Below are 25,528 nucleotides of genomic sequence, written 5' to 3' on the forward strand. Positions count from 1 at the left end.
ATGGGAATTAAACTTTTTGTCTTTGTAGGCTCCCTGATGCCTAGCATTAGCCTGTCAAGTTTACTAGCTGATTTACTGCAGGAGAAGTTCCTCAAAGTACTATTAGTTAATCATTCCATGGTCGCCTTCCTTGCCTTTTAACAAAAGTTCTTCTGTTCCTGATTATTTCCATTTTACAAGTGATTTGTTTCCTTTTCTGACAAGGCAGCATAATTCGTTGTATGAGGCGCCTGGAAGAACTACTTCGACAAATGTGTCAAGCAGCAAAAGCCATTGGAAACACTGAGCTGGAAAATAAATTTGCAGAAGGTCAGTATCCAGCCCGTAAGTTTTTTTCTAATAATCTAGGCAAATCTTACTGAGATTTGGCTCCAGATCACAACCTAGGGGGATATTTTCAGATGCTCTTCACTGGATTGCCATAGAGGGCCATCTAGTAGTGTTAAAAAAAAATAGTGTCTGTTGAAAAAAGTTTGTAAATGAATTTATATAGTAAGATCTCAAAATATTTATTCTGTACTTATTGTGCGCCAGGCATTGTGTTAAGCACTAGGGAATACAGCGGTGAACAAAAAGGACACAAAATCCTGCCTTGATGGAGCTTACATTCTAGTGTTGGGAGGTGGACATTAAACAAGTCAGCAATTAAAATGTATCAGATAGCAATAAAAACAGAGACAGCAGGGAATTGAAGGATGGATGCAATGGCCTAACAGCCCCCACTCAGAATGTGGCATTTAGGCCCTTCATACATAATTGATATACTTGAGCAACAAGAAGCCCAGTGTGGCTGCAGCAGAGTGAGCAATAAGTAGAAGAGTAGAAGTTGGAGGAAGAAAAGAAATGTCATGTAGCCCCCAATTTTTTCCTCTGAAATGACCAGAGGTTTTGAGCACAGGTGTGGTGTCCTCTGACTTGGGTTTTATAGGGCAGTTCTTGCTGCGCACTGTGGGCAAGTCTGTAGATTAGCAAGATGGAAGCAGGAAACCAGATCCAGAAAGGATAGCCAGACCAAGGTGGCAATAATGGAAGGAAGCATACATGCCTGCAAATAATTTCAATCCACCTGAATGTTGGCCACAAAAAAGGACTGAGTTTAAAAACACATCAAAGAAAACATCAGCCATGTTCTTGCTCTGAGTTGGTTGCTTGCAATCAAACCTAGTGATTTCTGTTATCAACTTAATGTCCTAAGAGATTTGCAAAAACTGGTTTGTATTTTCACATCAATAAATAGAGGCAGACCTATTTAATCACTCCGGGCTTAAATCTATTTATGTAAACTTCCTAAATAAAATTTGTCCTGCCTTAGTCCAGAAAGAATTTCACATGGTAACTGAAATACAGAGCCTTCCAATGTAGGTTGAGAATTCATGCCTTTGGGTCAACTAACTTCTTTTGACAGCTTTAGTCCTTCCATGTCTTTCTGAATAGTTTTAGACACCCTTTCCCCTACCTTCTCTCCACCCTCCTATCCCCCAAGCCCCCTCACATGAGGTACTTTAGAGTCAAAAGTCCTAAGAACAGGAACCTGGTTTTTAAGTTTCCCGCTTCTCAGAGATGGCTGTGAACTCTAAGGTATCTTTCAGGCCAGCTAGGGTTTTCCGTTTTTCAGGCTGCCCTCTCACCAGTTATGTCAGCATTGTTGTGCTATCTTTAAAACCCTAGTGGAGGGGAATTACGTTCTTTGTGGTCTTAAAAGTTTTTTTTTCTCATAGGAATTGTTTTCTTTTCTCATAGGAATCACCAAAATCAAGAGAGACATTGTGTTTGCTGCCAGCCTCTACTTATAGAGTCAGCTAAAGGAATGTGGGATTTTAAATTGTTCACCACCTGTCTGATTACAGTTGACAGCAAATGTTTACAAGTACTGACTTGGTTTTCCCATCTCAAGACAGTTGTCCTCACATATTTTAATATGTATTATATTTAAGTCAAGCATCATTCTAAGAAAGCATATTACATACACATTTATACATAAGCATTACATTTTTTAATAAAAAATGTACAGGTGGGGCATTGTTTTAGTGAAAGGCTTGAAGTTGTTTTTAATGAACTTGAGCTATTAGATAACCGTTGTGTTAAATGTTAACTATATACACACAGGTAAAGTGGGCATCCAAGAGGTATAGCAGCAGCAGTCCCTTAAAGGTTTATACACCGGGAAGAAAGACGCATCCTCTTGCTTTCTGGTTGCCATCATTTTCCTTTAGAAAGCAGGCCAGCTTCTGTGGGCACTCCACCACCTTTAAGGTTGGTGACTGTTCCGGTAATGATTCCCTGTCGTTGGTGTTTCGTGCAGAGTTGTGTGAGAGTCCTCCTCTTTCCTTTCTTTAAAAGGAGAATTTCTCTCCTTGAAGAAATCAGACACATATACAGCCTATATAGAACAGGAAACACTTAGAATGGGACAAGCAATTTTAAATAAGTTTAAAAACCATATTCAGGTTTCAAAAATAAAAGGATACACACTATAGGGTTCAGGTTACGGTTACAAATAAATTGGGGGCTAACAGGAATTTCTGTTTAAGACATTCTGAGAGTTGCTTTATTATGTATTGGGCAAACAAACAGCTTCACTCTGCCAGCCCTTAATGAAAGTGTCATTCTCCATGTAAATTAGGGGTTTTTTTCTTTCAGTTCATACCAAAAAGAAAACTTTATAGCTAGAGATTTTTACAATTAAAAAAGAAACTCAGATTTTTTTTTTTTATAACTTTTGCAAAGAGTACATAACCTAGCTCTTCTTTGCTGTCTATCCTAAAATGACTTTTAGTATCATTGGAGTCCTTAACCCAGTGGCAATTACTGAGCCACATTCTCTGCCTTACTTAGCACAGTTTTCTCATTGGGACATTTTTTCCTACTTACTTATCCAAGTGTTTATCAGTATTAAGACAGAGGCTGCTGCCCAGTGTACTTACAACTAATACTGCGACCAGAGCTCCTTGAATGAGTCCAGTCAACACATCACTCCAGTGGTGTTTGTAATCAGAAACTCGAGAAAGGCCAACATAAATGGATACGGCAACAAGACCAAATTGCAGTGTGGGGCGTAAGAGTCTTGCCCAGTCTCCCTTCATCCTGGCTTGAAGATAAAGCTAATAGAAAAAATAAGAATAAAGAAAAGAGTTTAACACACCAACTAGAGGCTATGTTAAGTATCACCATACCTCTAAAGGGTTGATATTTTAAATGATTAATAGTCATTAAATATTAATACTCAATAAATGTTTTTATTATATATGGAATAGGGCTATAGGCAAGCATTCTTATACTCATTAACACCTAAAAGTTAATCCCAAAAGAAAAAAAAAAAAATTTCCCTAGTAACTGTGTTTAGAAGGACTGATTACCTATCTATCTAGCTAGACAATTCTTCAAACTGTAAACAAAGCAAGCATTTCTCTGTTTATGACTTTCTTGGATTTCAGGGGCAGCTCCTCCCTCCCCTTCCTATCTGAGTTATAATTCTGCTTCAAAGGCAACTGTTGTCATTAGTTCAGAATCCTGGGATCGGCTGGCATTGATAGTAGCATTCTGAGCACACGTTGCCCTTACCCTGGGGCAGGCTACTGTGTTTTCGGCCTAGCCTATCTCGGAACTAAGTGCTTAATTCACCCAGTTTCCTAGAGAGCTCCTCTAGCTTCAAATTATTTAACAGCAACTGAGACTAAACAAATAATCTGTATTTGTAAGTAAATACAATAATCTGCCTAAATAAGTAATACAGTTTGTAGTTTAGTCCTGGGCCAGCATAGGAGTCTACTCTTTCAATAGCACTTGTATCCTTTAAGTTCTATGACTTTTCTATGCACTAATCAGACCTGAGAATTTCCTCTTTCGTGTGTCAGCCTGCCTTTGGCTTTGGGTGCATCCCAAAAGACTGTAATGGAGAAGGGATTTGGAATAGTTTCCTTTCAGTAAATCTGGTCTCACTTAAAACAAAATTTTCTCCCCTAATTTCCAGTAAGAATGCACTTTTAAACATTCATTTTAAAATTTCTGTTCAAAAATTTATGACATATACTTAATTAAATGCAGTCCTCAGAAAACAATTTAGTGGCTATGCCCATTGACACTGTCTACTTAAAACAGATGTGCAAATCCATTCCCAGTTCTTTGGGCATTGCTGTGTCTGTTCTGTTCTCAGCAGAGACTCAGAAGTTGTCCAATTTTATCAAGCACTTTATAGTATAAGCATCTAATTCTAAAAGAGCATACCAGCTGTTTAACTGAGTTGGACTCATTAGCTGGCTGAAGTGCTCCTGTTTTCTGCAGAACTCTCCCTCTTTTCTGTTTGTTGTTGTTGAAGCTATAAAAAAGTAAACAGTAAGAGGCTTGTCTCAAGATTCTGGAATTGGGAAGATAGCTGGTGCTGGTTGAAGCAAAGTTGGCATCTGCCAGCTGAAGCCAGTTAGCACAGCCATGCCAGATAAGAGTCACCTCATTAGTTCCATTTTAACTGGAAACTTTTTATTCATTTTAAGGAGAATAGTTCCTTGACTGGGGCTGAAGCCAAGTTTTGTATATTACTGTCCAAAAGTTTAGCTGTCCCCATTCTGGTTATTAAGTTACTTTTCTAGATAACAGTTAAAGGCGTGGGTTATTCAGACTATAAAAACAGATACCTAGAAATTACAAATACTTACATGAATGCAGACATCTTAGGGAGAAATGCACCCATCCCTACTGGGGACAGAGCAATAAAAAACTCTCAAATGGACTTAAAACTAGTCCTATTTTATACTTCCAATGTAAAAGAAACTCAGAGAACTTTCAAGGTCCTTCCTCACTTAGGATTCTGAAATCCCTCTAACAGTATTTTCCTTTCAAAGAACCCTGACTTTGACTCAAGGCAGCCTGCAGACCTATGTTAAGTATTGTTTTGCCCAAATCTCTTCCTCAACATCCCTGGGAAAACAGCATTCACTTACAGATCAGTAATCAAGTAAGTTGCAGTATGCTTTAGGTGGAACCTCTGTTGCTCTAAGTAGCTAGTTCTTAGACATCTACCCAAATATAGATGGTTCCCCCATGTCTGTGGACCCAGAGATTATTTCTCCCTGAGCGGGCTCTGGGGTTCCTCGATTGTGATTAGACCTAACCTTATGCTCCACTCTGCACCCTGGATTCTCCCGTGACTGATGGCCGTGGCTTGAGTGCAGGCTGTGGTCGCAGAACAATCCTACACTCGGTGAGGCTGGCTAATTGAGTGTGCTTCCAATTTGCCTGCTCTGTTTCCCCGCGTCCAGGATATCTGATGCAGCTCTGCAAAAGCCGGGCACCACCTATAGCCCTGCTCTTCCCTGTGAAGACGTTTCCACTTCAGTAGACCCCAAGGGGGTAAACATACTGAGTTTCTTGAACTTTGGGTCACCTGAGTTCCACAGCTGACATGCCCTAACTCTGGACCATGACAACTCCCCTCCCATGTTGCCAGCCAGAAGTCTCCTATATAAGCAGGTCCAACAAAGCACACAACACTGTCTTTCTGGCGGCTCCACGTCCTAAGCCGTTCTCAGGTTCTGCAGCACAAATCTCCCACCCTCTAGAGGCACTAGAGATTTCGCTTCCTCTGCCACTCACTTTAACTGCTTTCCAAAATCTTACCATCTCCTTTTTCATCTTCTGACTTTGTGGATTTCTTATTTTTTGTCTTACTCCTTGTCCCTTGAGAGGGGAGAGGAATGTATATATGTTCCTTTATAAAGAAGTCTCCATTCTTTCACCTTTCCCAACCTGTCTCAGAGAAACTGAGCTTCATGCTGCTCAGCACTGGTGAATTAGAACCAGATGCAGGGATACAGCTCATTCTTTAATGCCAGAGCTGATAATAAGGCTCTATAGGGTCCTGCCTTTGCAGCTTCCACTCTTCCCCTTCCTCCTCACTCGTGCAAATGTTAACCATGTGTGTACTAGACTCATTCAGGGTCAGGTACTTGGTTGCTTCTCTCTTCAGATTTAGAAGAACTTAGCAGAACTCCATATTCAATACTGTGTATGCTACCAGACAGGCTCCCTGGCAGTGTCTACGACTTTTCAAACTCCCTTTCTGGAGGATGTTGCCCATCCACGGACAGAGCTGAAAGGGTAGCTCTGTTTAGACCACACAGCCCTGCCTTCTTTTCTGAGGCCACTGGGCAGGTGACATGACAGGCCTGACCCAGAGATCTGCTGGGCTGTATTACCCTCTGGGATTTATACTTGAAGTATGAAGGAGGGTCTCTATTTTCAGAAGTTTTGGAAAGGGCTCCTAATGGATACATGCAGCTACTTGCAAACTAAAGAGGAAGCAAAAGCTAAGGTTAGACAAGGAGAACAGGTATTTAACAGAAAAGAATGGAGCAGAATGGCAGCCACACTGTAAAAACCCAGGTGGCCAAAGAGACACGTGGAGAAAGGAAGCTCAGTTCCGAGTGGTGTGCTAGTTCTCACCCATGTGGGCCTTTCCTCTAGACCATCCTCTCCTCTAGGAGGGCTTAGCAGGTCAGCTGCTTACAACCAAAAGATTTCAAAAAGCCTATTAACAGCCTTCTGTGTGTTTAACCAAAATCCTGTTTTGTTTTGCTTTTTAATTTGGATTTCTGTGACTCAAATGATACAAAGTTACTTTTTTAAAAGGCAAGTTTCAAATGAGAAGGAAAACTTTATATATACCTGCATTCAAACAGTGAGAAAAAGTTAGAAAAATTAAATCTCACATCAGAACGAACATACTGAATGTCCACTGAAGGAACAATTACAAGAGAACTGGGGCATGGGGCATGGGATTTACTTCTATGACTTTTTTCTACAAACAGTACAAGGATGTGAGCCCCTAAATCAAATGACTCTCTCTTTCTCTCTCTCTCACTGTCCCAGGCCAGTTATAAGATTCTTCTCTGACCGCGCTTCACTTTGTCCTAGTTCACTGACTTGTCTAATGGGTATTTGATGGGGGATGGGGGTAGAGGGAGTAGGGTAACTGCCTGATGAGAAATTCTAACCTCTGGATCCCTTCCAATTCTAACATCCAACTTTCTGGTGAAGCAAGAAGCTCCGAAGTAGGAAGTTCACAACTAGAAATAAAAGACAGGGTGGAAAAGGCAGAACAGAAGCAGTAACCTGCAGCTCTTCACTGAGGTGCTCCCCAGAAGCAAAGGCTTCACACTATGTTAGTACAGGCTTCGTGAAGCCCCAGTGCATGACAGCAAGCAAAAGGAACAAAGGGCTCCAAATGCAGCTGGCAGGTTTTGTAACTAGGGCAAACAGAAGTCCAGTCACCAGCCAGTGGAAGATTTCTTGGTTGAGGTAAAGCTGCAGGTAAAAAAGCGCGTCTAATTTAGGGATTTACACTGAGGTGGATTTGCAGTGGTAACGGTTTTCAAGAGGGGAAGCAAAGGGAATTAATACAAGGGTTAGTTAGCCCTGGACAGAGAGTGGATGGGGGAGAATCCCCAGTTAGGTACCCAAACCAGAAAGTGCTTGCTTATTAGAAAGGATGACCTCATATGCCTACCTCCCTCACAAATTTGAGCACTGTTCTGAAACATTTAAGAGGACAATCATGTTTATAAAAGGAATCCCTGAGCCTGTCACTAGTGTCAGCCCTGCTATAACATCCAGGAAAACGCAGGAGGCCTTGCATTTGCAAGAGACACAAACTGAGAATGAAGAAGAGTTAACAGGAAAAATGAAAATACAGCATATGCTTCACTAACCTTTAGACTCCTCCCTCCCCCCATTTTCACCTGTTAAAAGTGGCAGAGTAGACAGATACCACAGGAGGACATGATAGGGAGAAGGAATACAACCTCAAGGCCTCAAAGGAAACTGCAGTGAGGCCTGTCTGTCCCTCCCTGTCTTGAATCTGACCAACGAATCAAACCAAGAGCTCAAGCAAATCAGATACAACCACTGACAGCATAGCTCGGTTTCAGAAAGAGAAACTAGTTTGGAGAACTAGCCTTACAGCTCAACCAGTATCCTCCAGGCACCACTACTGGGCCCTGTGAAAAGGGAGGTTTCAGGGGTTGTTTTACCTCCAAGAAGAGCAAACTGAGCCACCTCCTCCAGATAGGGCTTCTGGTCAGGAAAGCCCCACATAAACCCTACTGCTCAATGCAGGGTAAGTGTCCAAGCTCTCCTAGCAAAGTAAAACCTACCAAAAATGGGTTGAAAATAAGCCACTATGCCTGAAGCTTTTAAAGAAATAAAAGCTTCTTAGCTGAAATATTATTAGAGGTTCATAAAGGTAATTTTTTTTTATTCCTTTGGTCAAGAAGGACAGAAGGAGTCAATTTGCTCAAAATAACTAGATACACAAGCTCAGAGAGGAGGGTTGTAGGAAGAAGCTCCACGAGGCTGGCAGAAAATGCTTCACTGCCAAGTGCAGAGAGGCCCTTGCCCAAACACAGAACCTAACACTTGTGTATCACTTCATGAAGCGCCTCATGAAAGTTTTATGTGCACAAAGAAGACCCGGTCAAGATCAACAGGACTTACTGCACAGGGCCACGTTGGGAAAAAAATTATGTGTACGTATTTCTCCTTTAGTGTAAAAATTATATTTACTTTTTTTTAAAAAAAATAAGGAAATTCAATGTCTATGACAGTACTTAAGCATTCTTCCCTTGTTTTACTATCACCAAAGGGTAGGACATAACTTTTTTTTCATAAAACTTCTGAACATTCAGCTTCCATTTAAGGATCTAGTTGTACAATCCCATTTTTAAAATCTAATTGTTGAACAAGATATTTTTTGAAGCTGTCTTATTTTTATTTTGCCTTTCCTGACAGACTTTGCAACACTCATCTACAAAGTGCTATGAAGTCTCTTAATGCAGACATACGTTGGAGACAGTGCAGGTTCTGTTCCCGATCACTGCAATAAAGTGAATGTCCCAACAGAGGAGTCACGTGAATTTTCTGGTTTCCTAGTGCATATGCAAATTGTGCTTATGCTGTACTGTATGCGATAGCATTTTGTCTTAAAAAATGTACATACCTTTATTTAAAAATACTTTATTGCTAAAAAATGTTAACAGTCATCTGAGCCTTCAGCAAGTTGTAATCTTTTTGCAACAGTAATATCAAAAAGATCACAGATCACCAAAATAAATACAATAATGAAAAAGTCTGAAATATTTTGAGAATTACCAAAATGTGACAGACACAAAGTGAGCAAACACTGTTGGAAAAATGGTGCTGATAGATTTGCCTGGTGCAGGGTTACCACAAACTTTCAATTTGCAAAAAACACACTATCTGTGAAGCGTGATAAAATGAAGCACGATAAAATGAGGTCTACCTGTACTCTCTACTCTTAAAATAAGGGGTCCCCCCCCCCGTTTTCATTTAGAGTCAACAGATCGTTTTCACATTTTTATACGGTTATTTGAAAAAAAGACAATGAGACTGAGATTGCATCTGGCTTACAAAGCCTAAATACTATCTGACCTGTGACTGAAAAATCTGCCAACCCCTGAACTAGACTGACAACAGTATGCTCAACACAGAAATATACCTTGGTCTACTTATTTTGAAACATCACTTCTAAAACCAAGCCAGGTAAACCAACGGATTATTCCACCTTCATTTGATGAGAGACCTGGCCAGGAGAGTACTGTACGGCAGGACTCAGTTTTGTCTTCTCTAGACTTTAATGTCACCATCTTTAGGAGTCACAGAGTTCCTAAATTTAAATCTCAAATCCCACCTTAAAATTAGGCAGGATTCATGTAGTTTATGGGCTATTTCCCAATGCTCAGCATTAATCCACACTTTGGGAAACATCTTCATGAAGTATCAACAGTGCTAGGTAGTGTATGGTCAATGCCAGATCATACGAACCCTGAGAAAAGGAGGTGGCATCAGAGCATCTGAGTAAGACAGAGTTTGGGGGGGGGAGCACTATCCAAACAGGTGGGGGTGAGGCCCCGATACGAGGCATTTTGTGACTGGAGCGGGGAGTCAAGCTGAAGCACGGACACTGAAAACTACTTAGGGCCCCACTGTAGTAATTTACACAGAAATGTCATAACAGGAATTGATATAAACAATGTGGGGTTTTGGCCTCAATATGACAGTACTGGGAAGTGTTCTGGTATATTCCTTACTGTACAGAAAAAAAGGACAGTCTCATTCCATGCATCTTTTCCTGAATAATTGAGTGAATTTGGAATCTTTGGCATCTGGCCAAAGGGGTTCACTAAGCACATCAAGTGGCTAAATGCAAAGCAGCTCTGCCCTCTGCTTCCCCCACAAAGGTGGTTTTCACGGGTCTGACTCCTGCCACTGTAAAGTGTGCAGTGCTTGGCTACCTGCCAGAGGAGAACAATGGTCTGGGTATTTTCTTTAAGAGACATTTTTAACTAAAAGTTAATTTCTGGGTGTCAGGAATTCTTGACAGGGAAGTTTTGGCTACCAAAGACTGTCCTCAGAGAGGATTTAAATGACTGTACATCTCCACCCAAATCTGGGGCTTACCCTTCATGCCAAGATGCCTAAGGGAACAAGATGAGTCACTGCCTAAGGAATCTGGGGGAGGGGAGCAGCGGTTAAGTGTTGTATATAAATGTGAAAGCTGGAAAGCAGGGAGACATCTGTGTGTTCAGGGGCTGAAATAAAAGCTGGAACCTACATCCACATCAAGTAAATCTTTCCACTGCTTAGTCAGTGAAATGCACTGCATGGCTGCTGTGGCCTGCCTGCTTCTCCAGAAAGGCCATGGTCTATGACAGACCTAATTATCTTAATTTTTTTTATTATTATACCTTTACATCTAAATGGCTCATAATGACCCAAATGCTACACTTGAGGTCATTTGTCCTCTGCTTACATCCCTTATTTGCCTCCTCATTTGCTCCTGGATGGCCACAGAGCAGACTAAGCCATTGAGCCCTCTACACATTAATTTCATCCTCTATACATTAATTTCATATTCCACAAAAGAGCTCAGTAAAACTTTCTATTTAAACAAATATACAGATGTTTTAAGGAAGGTCAAGGGAGCAAAGAGCAAAAGAAATAAGACATGGAGACACATCTGAGAATATTACTTGAAATTAAAAACCGTGGGTTGAAGTTACATGTCACCATTTTACTTTCAGAGATCTGCATCACCTCACCTTCTTCAAAATAACTAGACTGGAGTTCAGCGCAGGTAAGCAACAAAGCAAGGGAGCCTGATCAACAAGACATCACCTGACAGCTTACAGACCTCAGCAGCCTTCTCCCAAGGCCTCTATTTCCCCCTCTGTAAAAGGGTAGCAGGCATCCCCCTCTCCTACTTCATGGAGGCTATAAGAAAGAGTCAAAACTTAGAGCAGTGTAAATGTGAGTCATCATTAATAGCAACCAAACCTCAGATTCTCAGGTCTCTCATAAAGGACTTAAAGATACTGACACACAGGTGAGTGAATAACCAACCACAAAAGCTGCCCTGGTGACGTCTGGTTCTGGGGCTACAGACATTCAAAAGCCATTCAGTGCAGTCACAAACTCATGCTTTGGGAAAAGTTTTCAGGCTATATTAATGGCTGTAGCCACTGTCGGCATTCCCTTTCTCGCCTAGTCCCCATGTCCTATTTAAAAAGAAAAAAATATGGCGGTGTCCTTTTGAAAGAATGGTAACTTTTCCTAGTAAGATAAATGAACAGAGGATGTTAGAATAGTATTTGTTGTTACTACCTTCAAGTAAGTCACATTTCCCACGGCACATTTTCAGAAACATTTGGGTGAGTATTTTAAAAAGGAAGCCCTAAATTCTGCTGAATTGGTACCCTGTTGCTTCCTCACAAAATTAAATTAACATAAGATTAAAGCCTGCAACTTCCAAAAATGTTGAAGAAGCCAAAAATTAACTCTTCTGGAATGGTTTTGAAGTTGTGGGTCTGAATTTTATATAATACATCTGCAATTTTTACATTTCACAAACTTTTGTTTGTTTGTTTAATGGAGGTACTGGGGATTGAACCCAGGAACTTGTGTGTGCTAAGCATGGGCTCTACCACTGAGCTGTACCCACTCCCCCCAAATTTTATGTTCTTTTAACTTTTTGAATTTGGTTTTTCAAATAAAAGCAAGATTCTGATAAATCTGATTTTAAATTCTAAATAAAACCAAGTAACTCCCAGCAGGCTACTCTTAATCTTACACATCATGACTCTTTAATCCATATCATGGATTTAATACCACACAGTGCTTAATGTGATGGGGGGGGGGCAGGGTCCCAAACAGCAAATTTATATACCACAACTACAGAAAAATCCACTTATAAAGAAAATCAAGACAAAAATTATAGCTGATCTGGTGGGTACAGATCTCCCTCTTCCCACCAAATTTTGATCATTTTATATATACAGAAAAATAGGACAGTATAAAAAACAAAAGAATTAAGTTGACCTTTAAAAACCGCTTGTACGTGCCCTAAAGCCTAGTCTTCCATTAGTTACTCTTGATACACATTCATCTCTAGTATGATATGCAAAATACAGGTGCCAAGCCTCTCTTTGACAAAGTGAAGAGTTGACTTTGTACAACGTGAGTGCAGTCAGAACGACCTGGAGACTGCAGACAAGCTCCTGACGCAGCAATTGGCTCTTCCTGAGTTGAAACCTTTCTAGCCCCATGGAAAGCAGTCTAGGAAATGTTTCAGAAAGTGGAAGGAAAATAAAACCTGCTCAGGAGCAACAGCCGCAGCCTTCACTTCAGATAATCCAAACTCCTCACCCAGCAGGCCCCAGGGGGATGGCAGGCTGCTCAGCACCCACACCACGCATTTGAGGCCAGGGCTCTCAGTCAGGGTGAGGTACCAGGCGCAGCAGTCACCTTGGTCTGTATCTCAGATCAGTGACCTGCTGAGCCTACACAGAAGCTATTATATGTTCCAGAAAAACTCTTCAGAAAATCTGTCCCAAAGTAAGGGCACACGTCACTTAATTCTTAGCCCCAGGTGTGCAGGTTTGCTGATTGTTTAGGCCTTTACCACTGTCAGAAAACAATCTGCTTTAAAAATAGACTCCCTAATTATCCTGAAGGTTCCCAATTTGCAGCTTGCTATACAATTTGCCTGGGTGCTTCCTCTAAATGAAAGACAAAGGTAGCTTCAAACAATTGCAGTTGGCTTTGGCAAAAGCACAGGCATCCATTCCTCCTCTGAACTTACTGCAGCCAGCAGTGGGGTCCAGCTGACTGAGAAGTAAAGCCAGTAAGAATGTCAGAAGTGGCTGCACAGGAGAGGACACAAAGGCCGAACACAGAGTGCACGCAGGACATAACCACCATCGACAGACACAAAGTACTTACTGCCACGAACAGCATGCAGTACATGGAGAATGAAGAGTGGCCCGAATAGAAGGACAATCTAGAAGAGAAAGGAGAGAGACATTAATCTTCCTTCCTAGAGACCAAGAATATTTTTGATTTCATGTATCTTCTTACCTCCCCAGCGTACACAGCTTTGTCCCCTTACCTTTAGAAATTAGAGGGGTGTGTAGGGGACAGTTAGGACAGGAACATGAAAAAGTAAGTCTTAGGAGGGTCTGAGGTCTGATTTCTACAGTGTCACTTTACTGAAACTTTCAGGATCGGTAATGATTCATTGAGGGCAAACTTACCTAAGCATTTCTAAAGTAATGCATGACAAGCCCTAACTGGCTCAAATGGCCTGACTTTAAAACTTACATGACCATGATTTAATTTTTATTTTCCTCTGAAAAGAGTTTATCCCTGAATAACACCAGTAAATATCTTCTTTGGAACATTCAGAAGTTGACTACTTTTTAAAAATTTTTAGATTTATTTTTCAGTGATATTTGTGCATCTTGCCTTAGATTTCCCACCAGATTAAGTGCTTTTGACATTAATTTTTAAATTGTACACTGATATATACTCCTGAACCAGATGAATCATCTCTTTCAATATTATATTTTATAAACATCTTGGTATCATCTTCCCCACCTAAAAATGACAGAATGCTTATAAAACTTAATTTTATAGCACTTAAGAACAAAACCAACAGGGACATCTTCTTAAGTATTTCATTTACTATGCCCTGCTTGGTTCAAAAGGAATTTGGTTCCCCTGTGATTCAGAGAGGAGGAAAGACTCCAAAAACACATACCAGAAAGTCACGTGTGTGTGTGTTTGGCAACTGAGAGGAGGTAGGAAAGCAGAGATTTCCTAAGCATATATTGATGATGAGTCTACCAAGAATTATGATAGTCTTTTTTTATAACCAGATACATTCTGAAGAAAGAGAATACTCTTAACTTTTGCTAACCAGAATTTATGTAATCAGACTTGATAACTATTCTGGGTTTAACCTATGTAAAACAAACAAAAATAAATAAATAAATAACTTTCAGCCTTACCAACTGTTTGGCTGTAGAGAGCAGATCAATACAAATTCTTATTTTAAATCAGTAATTTGAGCAGAATTCTGTATATTTTATGGCTATTTTCAATTAGTTACATTGAAAAGCCTACAGTTAATAAAAAGCAGTTTCCAAGACTGTCAAATCCCATGGAGCCAACATGACCATGATCACAGAAATGTTCACAAAAGTTTCACAAATAACTTTCTAATCATCTCACTGCTCGTCCCCTACCACCCAACTTTCTTCCTTTCCTCCTCCCAACTCACGAAACAATTAAAATATGAAAAACAGTTACATCTTTAGCTATTCTTTGAGTTTGAAAATGTCCTTATTTTGCATTAATTCTTTTTTCTTACTGAAGTATAGTCAGTTACAATGTGTCTACTTCTAGAGTACAGCATAATATCCCAGTCATGCATTAAAGGTTATTACAAGATACTGAATATAGTTCCCTGTGCTGTACAGAAGAAATTTGGTTTTTTTAATCTATTTTTATATATAGTGGTTAACATTTGCAAATCTCAAACTCCCAAATTTATCTCTTTCTACCCCCTTTCCTCAGTAACCATAAGATTATCATGTCTGTGAGTCTCTTTTGCAGATGAGTCCATTAGTGTCCTCTTCTTTTCTTTTTTTAAAAATTCTTGAATGATGATACTCTCAGTATAGAATTCTAGGTTGATGGTTTTTTTCTCATCACTTTGAGGATGCTGTTCTACCATTCCTGGCTTCTACTTCTGCTGTTAAAATATGAGCCATTTGTCTGCCATTCCCTTCTGGGTTATCTGTCTTTTCTCTGTCATTGCTTCCCCCACCCTCAAAGTCTTCAATATTCTGTAGTTTCACTATTATGTCTCTAGTATCAATTTCCTTTTATTTATCTGGCTTAGTATTCCTATGTCTGAGGATTTGTATACTTCACCAATTCTGGACAGGTCTCAGTCATTATATCTTGAATATTATATATCCTCCATCCTATTACCTTTTCGGAGATTCTGATTCAACGTTAAGACATTTTCATTTTATCCCTCCATATCTGTTAACCTTTCTTTTGTATTTTTAATCTTGGTCTCTTCCAGTCTAGCTTCCTTCCCTTTCACTGTGTCTTATCTGCTTAATCTTTTTTTTTTTAATTTAAAAATTTTTACATAAATGTATGTATCATTTATAGAAGATCTCTTTGGATGTTTTGCAAATCTGCCTGGTCAATTTTAATTCTCTTTATCCTACATCACATTCTCAGTCTCTTCTTATTTATTTCTATACAGCAAATATACTGATTTTATAACCTATAGGGTAATATCTGTAATCTTTGAGATTTTATATACTTTGTTTTATCTGCTGACTCTCAGAATAGATTGTATGTTCATTTATATTAGACTATGAGCTCATGTTCTTGGGATTCCATCTGTGGGGAATCTTAGATGCCTTGGTTTAAAAAGAATTCTTCCAGAAATATGTGTCCTCTTCTGCTGGACTCACTACCAATCCACTTGAAACCTCTAATTTTTTTTTTCTTTAAGCCACATAGATAGTATACATTCTGGCCTTCGAAGAGCTTGCGTGTGGTACTGTGGTTAAGAATTCTTTTTGATAGTTCCTCCTAAGCGGATGTTACCCTTTGAGAGCCCTTATATTATCCACGGGCCTTCTGCACTCTGGCCTCAGCCTTCACCTCCTGTGCCCTGTGTTCAGAGCTGATCAAAATGCAGGCTCCAGGATACCATGAGCTTTCAGGGCACACATCAAATCTATAACATTAATTGATCCCAGCCTCATAAAATTTCCTTTACTGTCCCACCAGCTCAGCTATTTATTTAAAAGATTTACATGTGTTTTAAGATTTATATATATTTTAACATACAATACAAAGATGTGCATACGTGTGTGTGATATATTATCTAGCACATTTAGTTGAACTGTATCAGTAAGCATTTCTAATCCTCCATATTGCCATAAATAGAAGCAGTCTTTTTTAAACAAGACTTAGGACTAATAAAACGTCATCTAAAATAAACTGCTTTACTAGGAGACACAATAGTTTGGCAGAAAGTTTGTTTTTAATTATAAAGTGGCCAGCACTCACAAATGTTTCCAATTATTACTATTCCACCAGTTCACTGGGAATGCCCAAGTGGCTCTGTTGCAAATTAGAAAAACTTCCTTTTCCCCCTAAAAATCATCCTAAAATCGATTCCTAAAGCATTCTAGAGCAGAACAGTTGTCAAAAGACTGTTAATGGATACAAGCTTCTGAGTACCTTCTATGTGCAGGCACTTAATACACAGTATTTCCACTCTTTACAAAAACCCCCATAATAGCAACTGTCAATCTTACTTTACACATAGAGAAAACTGAACCTCCCAAAGGTTCAGCAACTAGCTCAAAAGTCACATCTCTTTGAGGTTTAAATCTGAGTCTTCCCAACTCTTCCCCATGTGCCATGATTCCACTGCTGTGAATGGGAGGCCAGCCCAGCAAAAACATTAATCCTGCCACCACCTCTAGGCAGGGAACACCCAACAGGAAGAGCAGGAGTCACTGCTTATACATGGTAACACGTTGTGAAGTTGATATAAGCAAAACTTAGACAACTATGCAAAAATAAATGCTGTCTGTGTGTAAACAATCATCTAAAGAGAATTCTAATTTGTCCTTTGTACAGTCTAAAGGCCAAATAAAAGGAAGTTAAATTTCAGAATGAGGCATTTTCTTCAAATGTTATTTCCTGATTATAAAATTTACATAACAGCAAAATAACTTGAAGGACATGATAGATTTCTCTTCTGTGATAATCTTTAAACAAAGACTAATGCTGTAAACAAGTTAAAATATGTCCCACACAAATGAACACAGGAGGGATGACCCTTAATAAACAATTTCCCCAGTATTCGTCCTACTTTATTTCAAACAGGATTTTTACAACCAATAACTGTACTAAGTGCTTAAGCAATGAGATATCAAGTTATAATCTTAAAAAAAAAAAAACTCACATCTAAGATACTTGGAGAATCAAGTAGGTTGTGAAATGGGAAAAATGGGTACATTCATACTGCACTGCCGTGAGCACACACTTTTCAGAAGGTGGTCTGGTAAGATCTATCTAAATGTATCCATCTATATGTAAAACCAATATATTTTTTGACCCAGCAATTCCACTTCAAGGCATCAGGGATCCTAGACAAACATACACAAGCACAAAGATGTTTGCTACACCACTGCTGGCAACTCAAGGACCCGAGAGAATGGTTCTATCACTATTCTTCTGAATACTACAAGTCAGCTAAAAGGAATTAAATAACTATGTGAACTGACAAAAAGTTATCTCCAGGATATGTTTTAAAATGTCATTTATGTAAACCACATAAAACTATATAATTCCACATTCACTGTAAAAATACATAGAAAACTGAAAGGATACATAAACTGTTAACAGTGGCTCTAGGGAAAACTATCAAATGGGGATTGAAAAAACTTTCACATTTTATAGTAATAATATTAGAAACACAACCTGTTGTAGGGATTATGTAATATATATATATATAAATATTTTAAATGGTAATCAAAATATCTTTGATATGCCTGCTACAAATTTCGTACAAACCCCTTCCCCAATAAACACACACACACACACACACATACACAGACCCACCCCAACTCCTCTTCCTGAGCAATAGTTTCCCTGAGAGTTGCTCTGCCAAGCATCCTACGATTTGGAGTACAAATGCAGCTCCCTATCTACAAGTTCATGCCCCGAACCCAGCAGTGACTTAGGCCCTGGAAGCCTGTTTCCACATCTCTCAGTGAAAGGTGTGGACTTTTACATGTATTTTTAAATATCGTAAGTTGTGTCTCCAATAAAAAATATATCACACAATTTAAAACCACTGAAACTCAGTGTATTAACTCTGTGCTTATTACAAGCAGCAGAACCACTAAACATGTTACGTTAAGACTGAGTCTTTAAAGAATGAAGATTCTTTTAAAGAAATCAGATTTCTAAAAATGTCCAGAAATACAAGAACTATGGAGTCTCTCTCCTCCCAAAGGGTACAGAGACAAAGATGAAGGTAATTAGTGAAGGAATATAAGATAATCCCAACCAAATTTCATTTCAATAAGATACAATGAAAAAATGTAAATTCATCTCATATCCTTGAACTACCCAGAGATTGAGAAATTATTTCAGCAGCAAAAAACGTCATATATTCCCTGAATTACTTTTACAATGATTTTACTATATTCCTATTTAAAGCAATGCTGCATTACATGGGATCAATTTCAACCAAGCCACTTAATACATAAATGTGATATGCCTATCTGAAATAAGTCACATGTGACTATTCTATTTATTAATATTAATGCATCAAACATGACTGCATAGCCAATAACACCATTTAATCATATACTGAACAATTGAATATTTGCAGATATTATTAGACTATAAACTCTAAAGAAGAGAAACTAGCAAGACCATGAAAAATGAAAAAGAGGGAGAAAAAAGTAGGACACAATTGGTTTATGTGGAGGGTATTTTAAACTCTTGACTTAATGAACCATTTGATGACGAAAAACAAATGATCATTTGCCTTCTGTTTAGAGAAGAATCTTCCAAAAAGCAGGAATCTAGAAGTTGCTGAGAACCTTCAGACAAAGGAAAGTAGAACCATGTGTGTCTTGAAAATCAGATGACTGGGGGGAGAAATGGTTCCAAAACTCTCAGCATCTTACAACAGATGAGGAGAGAGTAGGTATGACAAAGCTTATTGACAGGGTAAAACACACGTACACAGGTGTACTAACTAGGGTAAGAAAGGTCACACGTTTCCTTTGGCATGAGAGAAAAATTAGGACTTGGTGCAATAAGACTCCAAATCACCAAAGCCACCTTATCTAAGACAGTTAAGAAGGAAACAAGGGGTAAGCGGCAGATTAAACAAAGGACACACTGTGAAGTATTCCAGTGCGGCAACTAACAATACCTTGCCTACCACCCTCCTTTTTAAAACAAGTTAAACAAGGAGACTACTTGCCAAAAGGTAAAAGATATCAAGTGAAACAGAAGGAAGAAGCAGTTCTAAATCACTTTCAAAGCTGTTTATCTTTTTTAAGACAGGATTGCTAGCTAGAGGCAAGATCGAGAGATTTCTAGTTTTAGCCCTCCCTCAAAAAGACCACACCAAGGCCAAGAACGCCTTTTACCACCAGCCAGTAAGCTCCGCTTCCAAACCTAACGCTGACCATGAAGTCACCACTAACCCTTGGTCACCAAGGTTAAGAAGGATGAGGCTCAAGACATCAATAAAACTGTCTTTTGGATCACACCAATGCAGAACTTTAGATCTGAGCTGAAGCAGACACTGCCAATAGCAAGAGAAGAGGCAAAGGCCCACAGATGTAAAATTTAGAGTCCAACAGGAAGCAGGCCAGACAGGCCACTCATAGTCCCTTTCAGATTAGACCAGATGCTATCAGTAGAGCCCATGTCACAGGAATAGCAGAGTGCCACAAGACTTCACTTAGAGAAATCTTTCTATAAACGATGGACAAAAGCAGGTAAGTCACATTTCCTTTAGTACCTCAAGTCCTTCTGCTGTTAAGAGAAAAGAAAACTGTACCAATTCCTATCATACAACATTTAATGCCTATTTTAGTGGATATTTAAATCAGAATAAAATGGACGAAAGCTGAATATTTTTTACAAGTATAAAAACAGAATTACTCTCATGTTTCAAATCCTTCACTAGCACAAACTGTTCACCACAGAGTAACAGACCCTTCATAATCCCCACCAACCTCTCCAGAACCATCATCTTCTACCAAACTACTTAAAATTCCCAACACACACCATGTTTCATGCTCTCTGTGCTTCTTCATACCTCTGCCTGTAATGGGCTTCCCACATTTCTTTAACAATTATTACATAAAAGCCAAGTCAACCACTGTTTCCTCCAAAAAACAGCTTGTACAGCTACTTCCCTTTCCTTGAAGCTACTGCCCTTTCTCCACAAAGGAGAGACATACAGCACTCAATGAACACGTCTATCTTAGCACCAACCTTCTACAGTAAAATCATGTGTAACTATACTTCTTCTTCCATTACATCAAAAGGGGAGTGGTGGAACAAGACATTTTAAATAGGAATTTCTGTATTTCTGTATGTTCATTACAAAAATCAGAAGGTACAGCTAAACAAAAGAAAAATTGATGGTAAACCCCATCCTCCCTGACTGGGATCACATCTTAATTCATCTTGTATCCCTACCACCCAATACCATTATTAAGCACAGAGTAGGTGCTCAATGTATTTTTTAACCTAAAGCAGAATCTAATCTCTTGAATAACAATTTTTATTTAGTAATCTCAGAAAATATTAAATTTTTACACTTTTCATATTTTAAATGTCACACATATAAACACCTTTCCTGCCCACCCCCTTCCCGTCATGCATCAAGAATCTGCTCTCATTTTAGTGGCTCCAGAAGAGGTACACTTTAACAATCTTGTTTTGTAACAGTTGTAAAATGCATAAAATAAGGAAAATATGTTATATTTGCATGATAATTTTATCATGTAATTAAATACTATGCTTAGCTTATCTCAGTCTATGCCAATAAATTACAGCAAACCACATAGATAAACTCTGATTTTAACGTCATACCCTCTGATGTGTTTTCCCTTGTAGTGATTAGAAAATCTGACTGTATCATCAAAGTTCAGGAGAATTAGGAGTTTCACCCTTCTGTCAGAAATTTTATGTCAAAGTGTTACTAGCTTAAACATGTAGCACCTAATGTATCTTCCCAATACATCAGGCAAGCATTTTAATAATGCGTGTAAAATGTGCATAAACCTTTTTACATTATGATTAAAGGCAATCAGATTAGTGGAGCAAATGACATCCAAATGAAAAAGTGACAGATATATTCTGTTGTAAATAAAAAACAACTTAAGTTTTAAGCATTCTCAAAGCAAATATAAATGGCCCAAAACCAAAAGCAAAGCAACAAGGGAAGATAAATATGGAAAAGGGTTTTAGGTATTATCTGAATCCTACTTTTCATTACCCATATGAAGATTTTCTCAACTTTTAAAGGATTCACTTCTATCCAATAAACCAAAAATCTTGAAAACTGCCCATCTTCTTCACAAATTTCCAAATATCACCTGAGAAGCAAAACACTGCAGTTGCAAACAGATTACATAAGAAAAAAATAATGGTTAACATAACAGAAACATAAAAGTTAGCCAATCCTGTAATCCCTCTCAAGTGCATATACAGTAAGTTCATTTATTATATAAATGAATAGTAATGTTATCTAATGTCTTCCCAAACCTCACTCTCCCAAAAGAGTAGCATTAAAAATCCCATTAACAACACAAGCCTTTTCTGTCAGCTTACTCAATAAAAATGGCATTACTCAACAGAGAAAGGAAATCAAGTCAAGATCCAGGCACCTAGTGGTCATTACATTAACTGACAGTAACCTGTTAGGAAATCAGCTGGTCCACGTGAGGCTGGGGCCATTTTGGTACAGCAAAGTCACAGGACAGAGCAAGGCTTGCTCCTCAAACTAATGTATAGAGGAAATCACGTGGGGATTCTGTTCAAAATGCAGAGTTTATGGGTAAAGCCAGTGATGGAAAGTAAGATTCTGAATGTCAAACTCCCAGGTGATACCCAGCCTGCTGGTCAGCGCAGAGAACCACACTCCGAATGGCAAAGGGAGACAAGTGAGAAGAAAAGTAGTTCTGAGCTCAAGTAGGAATACACTTAGGACACATCCAAGTGAATGCTGATGCTTTTTTTGTTTTCCATCTTCTCTTTTTATTACAAAAGTTACTTAAAACAGGAAAATACTGTGTTTTCTTTATTTAACATACACTCTAACACAGATTTTAACTCTCCAAATATGCAGTCAACAAAATCAGTACGTTAGACTTGTTTCACTGTTTACTAACTCAACTTACTTCCTACCTCTCAATAAAAATATTTATTTTCTATCAGATGAAAATATCTAAAGGTATTGTTCACATTTTTTTTTAATGGAGGTACTAAGGACTGAACCCAGGACCTCATGCATGCCAGGTATACACTCTACCACTGAGCTATACCCTCTTTCCTTCACATTTATTTTGAATGAAAACTTATACATCACCATTTGATCCATGGGGTTTATCATTATATCATTATATTTTAATCTAGAAAAAGTACTCACTAATATATTTAGGAAACAATTTTTTTCGTATTTCAAAGATGACAATGTGGAATTCACGAATTCTAAGGAGAAGGTACAAAGCATCAATATGAAGTCGTCAGCTAATGACATGTTAGTATGATTCAGTAGCCTTTTAACATTTAAGATGCAGCACCGGGTGATTTATCAAAAAACTTAAGGGTAACTTTCATCTTAACATATCCATTGCAAGACCTACAATCTAACTCAAAAACTGAAAATCCAAGGAGAAACCCAAGAAGCACCAAAAGCTGATGCATTTGTTCATAACTAATTCTCTAAACAACCATTTAAAGGGGGAGGTGGGGAATAGCATGAAATGACAAGCATCTAAAACTTAAGAGTATTGCTAATTTGGTAAGTGTGTGTGGGTGTAATTGTTTTTAAAATAAATTATGTATACAAATATTTACCAATAAATAGTGGCAGAAAGTTACTAAAAGTGGAGAAAGGAGTTCATCTTTCTAAGCTTGCACCTCAGCCAAAACAGGGTCACACCTAGACTCAACATACTCTTCCTCACAAGAAAATGAATCAGGCACCAAGTTAAATCTAAGAGAGTAAAAAATTTTTGCTTTTATTGCCACATTAAAATAAATAAAATTATATGGAATATATGAATGCAAACAGGCAAAATCAGACATTTGCATAAAAATATATGTAGTTATTTAATTAGGTACCATGTTGTATAACTACATTTTCACTCTTTAATCAAAGATGAAAAGTTCCCTTAACTTTCAACGCACCAGACTTCAATTATGCTGCTCCCTGGACCTGATACACATCCCATCCCAATTTTATACATTCGAACCTTTATTCATCCTCCAAAATGCCTCCTGTGCTAGAAGTAGTTCTACATCCTCTGAATTCATGGAGCATTTTATCTTCACTCCTGTAAGGCACGTATCACTTTCTATCACCCACACAATCTCCAAACATGTCTCAGCTCCTATGTAGTGAGCACCACAAGGGCAACCAGTATACCTTGGTAGCACCCATGCTGACTAGGACTTAGGAGTAATAGGTATTAGTCAAATTTAGTAACTTCACAGAATAGACTGAAACAGTGGTTCTAAGATCAGCAGCCAAAGCACCATCTGGGCACATTCTGGTAGAAGTGCAAATTCTTGGGCCACCTCCCAGACCCACTGAATCAGAAATCCTGAGGGTGAGGCCAAGCAATCCTTCTACGTGATTCCAATGTGGCTAATACATACAAAAACTGGGGGCAAAAAGAGTCAGAGCGGTGTGGGGGTGATGCAGCAGTCACAGCTACATGTCACATGTCAGATACTGACATTTAGAACAGAGGAAGTGGAAAGAGGTGCTGGCCCTTCCTTTAAAGTCACTTCCTTTTAAATACACTAACAGCTAATGTCCTTTCGTAGAGTAAAGGATCTTTTAAAATCATCCCTTTTCTTTCTGTATGTTGATATTTCCATACAGATACAAGACTAAAAAGAAGGCTGTCCAGGTTACTGATACACATGCCTGAGAAATACTGACCACACAGTCAAACAAATGAATCTTTCTGAAGGCATAAAGGCTTATCCAATGACGTTTACAATTAGATTGCACAGAAAAAGCCATTCTCTCAAAGTATAAAGCAAGTTTTTCCAGGTACTTAGTACCACAGCCAGTCAGTCTAGTTATAATTGTTTATCATCATTACAGAAGGCACACCCTCAAACTTCAGCTTTATTTACCTGCATGTGGGCTGCATTAAAAAGAGAAAAGGAAAATTATTTTTCCCATTCAAACAAACATATTGCAATTAAACATCTAAGCAACATAAGCTGCCATAATCCAAACAAAAACAACTTTGTATGGGTTACCTGATTCATATAGTCAGAGATCAATCATTCAAAACTAATCAGGAACACTGAGTTTACACTTAAACAAATGTAATTTAAAGAAAAGCCAGAAAAAAAAAAAGTGAATCTCTCAAAGTCTAAAGTTCCTATACTGTATTATCATAAATAGAGCAGCTCGTCGTGCACAATCTTAAATTTACTCTACCTAACAGGGTAAGTATCAGCTCCCACATCTTGAGACAGTAGATGTTGTGAAAGGTTGTGTTCCCATATCCAGGTGATATAAAGCAGTGGTTCTCAAGATCAACAACATTAGCAGCATCTGAGAACTTGTTAGAAATACAAATTCTCAGGCCCCACACCAAATCTTCTGAATCAAATATTTGGGGATGAAGCCCCAGAAATCAGTACTTTAAAAAGCCCTCCAAGTGATTCTAAGGAACCACTAATGTTTGAGAGCCACCAGTCTGAAGACTCTCTAAAGAGAATCTTGACCTATGAAGGGAGCTACAAGTCTAAACTGCCTGGGCTCATTAGTAATTTTTTTCAAAACCTGAGAGTAATGCTATTCTCACTGGCATAAGCAATGGCAGTTGGATGTCCTATTGTTACAAGCATAAACCCCTTTTCCTTCATAGTAAATTCCCAGGTATTAATTTTAAATAATGAAGAGGAGCTCTCTGGATACTACAACTAGCAGAATTCCATTACAGTCCATTATGTTCTCCCTCCTATGCTTAGGACCCAAAGGCCACCATAAATGAAGCCCAATAAAAGTCCTGTGACATCAGTGATATCAGACAGAACACAAGAGCATACACATGTGCAGGAAGGGAGCAAGGAGAAAGAGAAAAAGAAGTAAGAGAACAAATGGGAAAAAAGTCAAGATCAAATACCAAAACTGCAAGAGGGTACTCTCATCCTAAGATATATCTCTGACTTATTTATAGCCAACAAAAAAGACTCATTTCAGGTGCTTAGGTTCCCTTCTCTCCAATGTCAAACATTACAATTTTACAATTAAAAATGTACAGAGGGCAGGCTGTGGAGATAAACAAATTAAAAGAGCAGATTGCACTATAATCCTAATAAACTTATGGACAATGTCTAGACT

General features: G+C 38.6%; 2 protein-coding genes across 6 annotated transcripts in view; one reads left to right on the plus strand and one right to left on the minus strand.

Moving 5' to 3' along the window:
- MTREX (Mtr4 exosome RNA helicase) overlaps nucleotides 1–2,033 on the plus strand; it is an 81,020-nt gene extending 78,987 nt beyond the window's left edge. Inside the window, exons 26-27 of one of the 2 annotated variants that reach the window (XR_006728765.2) lie at nucleotides 209–309; nucleotides 1,741–1,870. Coding sequence is in view for 1 of the 2 variants with exons in the window: in XM_010966283.3 (XP_010964585.2) it covers nucleotides 205–309; nucleotides 1,741–1,793 (158 nt within the window). In the remaining variant the exon portion in view is untranslated. Of the gene's footprint in view, nucleotides 1–204; nucleotides 310–1,740 lie in introns of both variants that reach the window. The other variant, XM_010966283.3, reaches the window with a different exon arrangement.
- Nucleotides 1,971–25,528, minus strand: part of PLPP1 (phospholipid phosphatase 1) — a 91,720-nt gene continuing 68,162 nt past the window's right edge. For all 4 annotated transcript variants that reach the window (XM_074358286.1, XM_074358301.1, XM_074358290.1 and 1 more), the window contains 3 exons: nucleotides 13,291–13,348; nucleotides 2,925–3,101; nucleotides 1,971–2,380 (listed from right to left, as the gene is read on the minus strand). In XM_074358286.1, the coding sequence (XP_074214387.1) occupies nucleotides 2,249–2,380; nucleotides 2,925–3,101; nucleotides 13,291–13,348 (367 nt within the window). In that variant the 3' untranslated portion in view covers nucleotides 1,971–2,248. The remainder of the gene's footprint in view (nucleotides 2,381–2,924; nucleotides 3,102–13,290; nucleotides 13,349–25,528) is intronic.

The sequence above is a fragment of the Camelus bactrianus genome, chromosome 3 (assembly GCF_048773025.1).
Source record: "Camelus bactrianus isolate YW-2024 breed Bactrian camel chromosome 3, ASM4877302v1, whole genome shotgun sequence".
NCBI classification, from domain to species: domain Eukaryota; kingdom Metazoa; phylum Chordata; class Mammalia; order Artiodactyla; family Camelidae; genus Camelus; species Camelus bactrianus.